This window comes from Cimex lectularius, unplaced genomic scaffold (assembly GCF_000648675.2).
Source record: "Cimex lectularius strain Harlan isolate CLEC.00 unplaced genomic scaffold, Clec_2.1 scaffold129, whole genome shotgun sequence".
Taxonomy (NCBI): Eukaryota; Metazoa; Arthropoda; class Insecta; order Hemiptera; family Cimicidae; genus Cimex; species Cimex lectularius.
In genome coordinates, this window is record NW_019392715.1 from 343401 (window position 1) to 351889 (window position 8489).

Here is an 8489-nt window from a genome sequence, read left to right on the forward strand (position 1 = left end):
CTGTTAACAGAGAATTGTTAGTATACGAAAATTTAAACACGTGTAATAAAACTCATAAACAAAGAATAATCAGCTGTCAATTAATAAATATAATACATTAAAACTATGTACCATTAACTTAGAAACCTTAAAATAATAGTATAAAACACTTCCATATACCTATACAAAGCAGCAAATTTGCGAAAATATTGGAAAGACTGTAGTTTGGGTTTAATTTTAATTAAAATTTTCATGCAAGCCCATATGTCAGATTTGATTGATCTATTGTAAAATATATTATACAAACCGCAGAAATTAGGTAAAATTTCTGTTAATATACAAAATTTATTTGTATTTAGTGTAGTATGATTTTATGCTTACAGTTTATAGTTCTTAGAGAGATGGAGACGAATTTATTTCAGGTTGATGTAGTTATTATTAAGACAGTTCTTAATGAGAGGAAATTTTTTATTAATGGGCTCTATTATTTAGTTTACATGTGAAAAAACAATCGTTTTATTATTAACTTAAATTGTAATTTCGAAAATTTATTTATAAAATATAAGAAAAAACCGAACCAGGATTGTACCTTGTAGAACACGATAGTTGATGGGTTTTATGTAACTGTAGGATACAATTATTTCAATTTTTTTGAACCTTGTTTAAAAATTATGATTTAAATAATTCAATGTTTGTTCAAGTAATTCGAATAACCATTTCATCAACTCATGTCATGAAAATCACAATAATTTTTTTTAGTAGATTTAGGATTAATCTAATTTGTATAAATGTACATTAGATTACGCCGGTGTTTTTGAAATAAGCCCATTTGTAAGTATGTCGGGTTCGAATGCAGGGCCGCTGGATTCGAATCCGGGACCTTTACCTTACAGTCATGAGCGCCGTGTGAACGCCTAAACCGTTGCGTCCACCGACGCCCCCGACAATTTTTCATTAATTAAGTTTATATTTTTCTGTTTTTAAGACTGTAATTTTCAAGTTAAATTATTATCAATAGTGAAGCAAATGTTATTTTATTTTCAAACAAACAAAAATTTTAGAAAAATTCTTATTTTGTATTTGTTTAAATTAATTAAGTCAACAAAATTTTGTTATTTTGGTTTTTATTACATAAAAATGTAAATAGTTCATTTGCCAAACAAATAATAAAGAAAACTAGCATTGCTCTCGCCATAACAAGTAGCTTGAGAGCAGTCGTGGCGTGTATTTCTTGTCTAATCAAATTGAGATTTTTCTATTTTAATTCGAAGAATTGAATTTGTTCGTTTATTTTATAGAAATGAATGTCGATGTTTTGTAATTAGGAAAAAATATTTTGTTTCTTTTTGTATGATTATTTTAATTCAGATTTTTCTATTTTAATTCGATGAGTTGAATTTGTTCGTTTATTTTATAGAAAATAATTTTGATGTTTTGTAATTAGGAAAAACTATTTTGTTTCTTTTTGTATGATTATTTTAATTCAGATTATTCTATTTTCATTCGAAGAATGGAATTTGTTTACTTATTTTATACAAATTGATATAAATGTTTTGTAATTCGGATTTTAGTTTAATTCGGTTATTTCCACTGGACAGCAAGGATCTGCAAAATAATTATTTTTTCTGATTATTGTCCAACTTGGCACGTATCTGAATAAAAGATACCATATACCTTCATTACGGTAATAGCAAAGCTAAAGATATTCAAATCAATTCATTCATAGCATCATTCATTCGAAGTTCCATAGCAGAGGGTCAAACATGGATAAAGAAATTGTTTCATCCCAAAATAAGAAGGAACAAACTAGTTTAGAAAATCACAATTACATGACTACGGACTTAACACCTCAAAAAAAAAAAAAAAATTATGGATGACTTGTCGGTTATAGAATTGTTTATGTACTGTTGACAAACGTTAGACCAAACGTAATTTATAAATTTAATGAAGAATGTGGTATCAGCAGGTGCCAAAAAGTGGACATAAAATCGAGGCAAATGAAAACTATGAAAACACAATAACAAAGTAGCAATAAAAATGCCAACAAGAACCATTTCATTCGTCACCGAGAATCAAATAGATTACACTACATTTGAAAATGGCAAAAAGGAGAGACAATTCAAAAGGTGGGGTTGAGATGGGAAGTTAGTGTCCGAGTGGTAAAGCATCAACATATTTAGCCGAAGGTCGTGGGTTGGAATCCCGCTTGTGACACTGACTTTTTTAGCTCAACCAAAAACCTTAATTAATTGGAAAGAATTTATTTGGTCTTGCGGACCACTAATCCTAATAAAAAGTTAATCAAACAATTGGTTACTCAACTTGTAACCGCAATGGAAAAGCGCTCAAATTGTAATCTGAAGCCGTCCATAAACCCATTGCTGAACAGAAAGAAATTTTAGAGGAAAAATTCTATTTTTGTATGAGGAGAAAGATCCAAGAAAATATGGCTATGAGGAACCTGTTTCCAAAACCATGACTGGCCAGCACGCGCTTTCATTTTTGTATAATATACCACCAAAATTGTTCCATTGGGCATTCGAAAATTTCAAATATTCGGACGGCTACCGTTATACTGTTGAAAATTAATATCACATTCATTTAGATAACCATAATAGAGAGAAATTGCTCTACTAAAACTAAAATTGCACAATCTAGAATATATTTTTCAATTTTTAAAGTCACTTTATCCGACAGCTTTGAGGAATAGACAAAATTTCCTGCCATACTGTATTATATATATGATGATTTGAATTTCCGTCTACATGACTCAGGACCCAGCCCAATCTTTTCTCCTCCGCATGGACACTGTGCAATAATAAGGGATGCTAAACCGTTTTTTACACCGTTAAATCGTTTTTCCAAAGCAGCAACACTCACCTCTGTAGCGATATATCTAGATGCACGAGAGACAGGGATAACTGTGATACAGCATTTATCAATATTTGATTGATTGGATTTTTAAAACCTTGAAACTCTTGCTGAAAAAAAAAATCAAACACCAATTTCTCTGGTTTGAATGGACATATTTAATCTCTCGATTGTTAATCTTCTTCAAAATTAAATACCGTTTGTTAAATACAAATAAACGTAAAAAACAATTAAGAATTAAAAGCTTGTACGCTCATATGTAGTTAGTAGGCCAAGTAGCAAGAAGGTAAGAAAATTCTGCTGAAATATTTGTAAACAAGTTTTTAGACGATAGCCTATTTTATAGTGACTTCTAGTTTCAATCTGAAATATAATTACCTGTTGATTCTTCATGAAGTTTGCGCTCTCTTAGCTGCTCAGTGGCCAGATAGCGAAATTGAAAAAAAAAACAAAAAAAACAGTAATCTAACAATGATATATTCGTATCAATATGCAGGGACAGTTATAATAATATAAACACAAACAATAATAATTAAATTTAATAAAACAAAAAATAAAAGTTAAAATTTAGTGTAAACATACGCATAAAATTTATATCAGTAAAACGAGAATCACTTAGAATTTTTTTGAAAGTTTTCCAGACAGACTCCTCTAAGTACAAACTATGCGCGACTTACATCGAAATGAACTCTATAATGAATAATTATATACAATTGGCAATGGTACCAACTAATGATCAAACATCTGATATTTTACATATGAAATTATTATTTAAAAAAAGTAGAAGTTTGTTATTTCAAATTTTATTGACATTCACTCTCATCACTGCATGGGTCAGGTGAAGCAGTTTCGGAGTAATCGCTGATGAGCTCCGAAAGAGAATCTTGGGCTAGGGTCAGCTCGTCAGCGAACATGCCCGACCGCGTGTACCAGTGTAGAAAAGCTCGCTTCCTCAGCATGGATGAGACGCAATGGTAAATGTGTTCGAAAGGCTTGATGACGGCGGTGGTGTTGTAGAGTAGGGTCGCCGACTCAGGAACATGGAGGATCTCGCCGACCGGAAGAAACCCAGTAGGACTTTGAGCCAAACCGATTTTTATGGCAGCCGGCGCCCATGGGACGAATCTGAGCGTTTTGGTGTTGATGAGTTTATTGATAAAGGTTTGGACCTCTCCGAGAGAATCCAAATAGCTTCTGTACAGCACCGTGGACGTGATGACGAAAGGGTCGTGGAAATCGGCCGTCAACAGTTGGCGTCTCGGCGAGAAGAGGTCATGCATAACTTCTGAAACCGCCACTATGTTATGGCACGATGACAAATCGTGGGCGAGCGGCGCGAACGATGCCGATGCGAACCGGAGCCGTTTGCTCGCGACGACCGTCGTCTCGATGTCCCTGAACCCGACGGATTTAAAACCACCGTACCTAGTGCCGGCTGTCGTGGCGCTCAAAACATGAGCAAGGATGCTGTTTATGCTGTTATAGTTGGGCGTCTTGCTACCGGTACTGTACACCATTCGGAACAAGGCTTCATTATCCACGACGATCACAGCTCGATGCTCCTCCATGGTGTCCTTCAAGAAGAGACTTATGTTGTATGGTTCCACTATGAGTGTATTGTTGCTTTTCATCTTTAAAAAAAATTTATATCTTTTTTGTATATTCATTTTTAACTATAACCTATTTTTAGGGTTAACAAATAATTTAAAAGATCTCATTCCTCTTGGCAAGGCTTGCTTACATATCAGACAGAAAACAGTATGACTAACTAGATTGAATAGTAAAACGTATTGAAAACAACAAAAAACGCCTGCAGGGTGATCAATGTATTTTTTAAAATAAAATTTGTCTACTGTGTAATCTAAATTATCTATTTCCTCGTCAACCTTAAGATTTATATCAAATCTTAAAGCTATGTAAAGAGTGTACGTATGTAACCTTCTGTCTTTCAGGTCTTGTACTTTCTGGGATGTAGAAATTTCAAACAGTCTAAGCCATCGATCTAACAGAGGACAAGTTCCTATGTTTCTACTTCTTCCTGGAAAATATGTGCAGCGTTTTCCGTTTCTCCATGTTTATATTTGCCTCCAAAATATGCAGTGTCCAGCCTTAGCTATAACCTTCTAGTTACTTTTATATCCTTCTAACTTACTCTTAATCCATTTTCCGATACGTCTAGAATCTGGTTTTGGTATGCCACAAAAGGTTTCTAGTTCTATAGCTGAACTCACCCGTGGAAACCTGCAGCACTAACACTATCAACAAACAAGTAAACAAATGACACAAAGAAATAAACCGATACAAAAATAACACATTAAATGGACATAATCTGGCAAACTAATATATTTGATGAGGCATGAAAACGCCCTGAAAACAAAAACAAATAAAATTGGATATCCCGGGACGTAACATTTACTAGACTATTCATTAAAAATGACAGTATTAGATAGTAGTTACGGCATAACAAAAATCGCACAGAATCACTATTGGGATTTACGAAGCAGAAACGAGTCTAGAAAGCGATTATAGGCAGAATGAACTATGCTTTTAGATACCTTTTGACTTGGCATTACGGCCAATTCGACTTGAGCAGCTTTTGGATACTCTGTCTTTAGCACGTTCAGCAGCCTTGCGGTGACGCCGGATCCAGTACCTCCACCGAGAGAATGGGTGAAAAGGAATCCGCACGGGTTGTCACTCTCTTCTGCCATTTGTCTTACGTATTTGACAACCTTGTCCACGACCTCTTCAGCTACGACAAAATTTCCACGTGAATACAGACCTCCACTTTCGGCGCATGTATGCATGACGTAATTCCACTGGAAAACATCGCTCAAAGGGCCACTCCTTAAATTACCTAAAATTTAAAACTTATGTAACATAAATAGAGATTATTTGACGACAGTTCGATGCGATAATCACTGAGTGTATACTCGTCGGAATCGATGAAACAAGCTTTTGCTGTGAATTTCGGCCCTGACCACTGGTGGAACATGACTTGAGCTTGCGAATCCAAGCAACGATCGCCATTTTCTTTGAACCCTCGTGGGTTGAGGCCGTGTTCGTGAAGTAGCAGATGCCACATCGCAGTACCAATCTGCACTCCTGCTTGCCCGATGTGAATTGAAATAATGGATGTTGGCTGCAATTAACATGGTTTTTCATGTTGGTTCGTTGTGTTTTAACTCTAGACTAACCTTTCTAGGTGTTCCGTGTTGTGACATGATGTACTTAGGTTTTTTTGTATTGTAGAAACTGTCGTGTTTGAATTTAATGCCGAAAATTAACTGACATATGTTAATTTACACATTGGTATGAATGTAGTAGTTATGGAGCGCATTTTAACTTTTTAATCCTTCAACTAAGCCGTTATGAATTAAAATTCGTTTGTTTTAGAGGAGAATGTTAATAATTTAACTTTCCTTTTGTTTCATTTCTTATTAACAACCCTTTTTGAAAATAAATGTCAGCACGTGATCTCACTATCTTAAATGATTTTCTTACAGATGTCATGATATCAAATAGCTGAGGTGTGAGATAGGTCGGCTGGCCGCAAATGGCATCGATTATACAAACATAGGGTCAGCCCCTCGCCGTGCGTGCCCGTGAAAGAACCAGGGCATAGACAGATAAAACTGTGGTCGTACAACACTGTCCCTCCGGCCGCTTGCACACACACCCGTCCCATCCGTCCGTGGTCCCTTTAATCGCTCGGTCGTATATTCTATCACGCATTTATACCCACCGCAGACTCGGCCAACTGAGTTCATTCTGGTGCAAATTATGAGAGGCTGATCTCATCAGAGTATTTCCCATTTGAATCCTAATGCGGCCGGTTGGGGCAAAAAGCGGCTTTTCTACTCGAAAATGTCCTCGTTGAATGGCAAACGCAATATATATTTCACAATGCAACACTATGATTAAATTCTCCCAGCAGGGTTAACGATTTTTAAGATTACTCACCATCTAAAGAATGCAGTCACAATTTAGGATGAATATGTCAAAAAGGGAGAAAAAGACTTATAATGCTTAACTGTTTTAGTTTTCTTGTTTTCATTTGGTGGTATTCCCCTTTGTACACTGCCAATTGATTAGGATTATGGTACCTAGCAGAAGAATGCATAGCATAACAATGCGTTTCCCAGGAGGTACCAGCCTTTTTCTAGCTACTGAAGTGCAGTTGAATAGGGTATTTCTTGTTATCCCTGTCCTCACCACATAATCGACATTGTTGATCTTTTTTGTTTTTGTTTGTCTTTCCACAATTGTGAAAACGATTGATTGTCGATTTACGGTATTAGTCATATTCAAATTTATTGTGAGAAATTTGTAATTTTAAATACACTGACCATACCCATTCTGCATATTTCCCCATACGCTGGTGTTCTTCAAGGTAGCATTCTGGCTCCCACGCTATGCCGGGGTGCACAACTGACATTTCATTACAACCCCAAGCCACAATATTCACATTTGCAGACGATATAACAATTCTCTCTACTAACTCCGATCCAGCATTTCCACTCGAAACCTCCAACAACCAACACCGCTTGCATCTTGGTGTAAAAAGAAAAGAATACAATTTAACATAGATAAATCAATTTAACATAGACAAACCTAAATTACTTTTAATCTCCGTGAAAAGATCTCCCCTCCTGTCCGGTGAAATAATATTCCTCTCCCAACTGGATAAGGTGCATCGGACTGTACATCAACAAACGCCTGACGTCAAATGCTCTCACACGACTGAAAGTCAGATGGTTATGACACCATACAGAACTTTTGTGCGACTTCTTGGCGAAGGTTTTTATTCACCTCTCAAAAATAAAAGTGCTTTGGAAAACCATAGTTAAGGGGGCGTCGATGGCTGCTACGGGGCTTTGACACGGCACCCATCACTGTAAGGTAAAGGTCCCGGGTTGGAATCCAGCAGCCCTGCATTCATAGTTAAGCTGATAGGGACTACATCCGAGAAGTTCGAAGGGTTTTAGGTTTCTCAATAGATAAAATTAGATATGTACTCCGGACTTACAATCTTAAGCAGTGTATCTCATCTTGTCCAGGGACTTCGGCACTCTGATTATGACAGGCGGCAAACTTTCCTTACACAAATGTTTATTGCGGAAGCTGAATAAAACGTAGTTCCATACATCCTGTAATCAGATGAATCCATATTCTCCTCTAATTTTTGAAGTTGATTGTGTTTGTGGTTTCCTGTATAATTTTTCTCAAAAAAACGGTACAAATTTGAAATTAGACTATAATATTTGATAGTAACATACAAACTTTAAGACACAAACTTATTTTTATAACGTTATTGGTTCAAGAGAATTTCAACGGGGTATGTAAAAAGACACTCTGTATATATTTATAAGAATTTATTAAAAATATAAAATTAAAACGGCAGATTGATATGCAAAACGATCAATTTAAATTGCAAAAGAGGTAATTTTTTTTAAACCAGTAATAATATCCAATTTCCAGGCAGCTCTCCAAGCCTAAAGGATTAGCCCAAAACTTGTCTTGAATTATCTGAATAAGCTGGGTGGAAACCAGGTCATGAAGGAACTTAAAGGCAGCATTGCAGCAGACACACGAAATGCAAAGGGAGGGTGCATAAATTATATATTATTGCATAAATT

General features: G+C 35.6%; 1 protein-coding gene across 2 annotated transcripts; it reads right to left on the minus strand.

Moving 5' to 3' along the window:
* Positions 1-3637: 3637 nt before the first annotated feature.
* On the minus strand, positions 3638-6224 carry LOC106665346 (tubulin alpha-3 chain-like). 2 transcript variants are annotated; one of them, XM_014391706.2, is made up of 4 exons: positions 6048-6224; positions 5784-5992; positions 5406-5707; positions 3638-4481 (listed from the first exon to the last, which is right to left on the minus strand). In XM_014391706.2, exons 2-4 carry the CDS (start codon positions 5878-5880, stop codon positions 3654-3656), a joined length of 1227 nt encoding a protein of 408 aa, XP_014247192.1. In that variant the 5' UTR covers positions 5881-5992; positions 6048-6224; the 3' UTR covers positions 3638-3653. The 2 variants fall into 2 exon arrangements, with proteins under 2 accessions (XP_014247192.1, XP_014247182.1); XM_014391696.2 differs by having other exon boundaries at positions 5773-5992; positions 6048-6216.
* Positions 6225-8489: the final 2265 nt, after the last annotated feature.

Coding starts and splice junctions, on each gene's coding strand:
- LOC106665346 (XM_014391696.2), bottom strand. CDS start 6,074: ATGTCACAACACGGAACACCTAGAAAG. Junction 5,993..6,047: donor AACACGGAACACCTAGAAAG/GTTAGTCTAGAG, acceptor TGTTAATTGCAG/CCAACATCCATTATTTCAAT. Junction 5,708..5,772: donor TTCCGACGAGTATACACTCA/GTGATTATCGCA, acceptor TTTAAATTTTAG/GTAATTTAAGGAGTGGCCCT.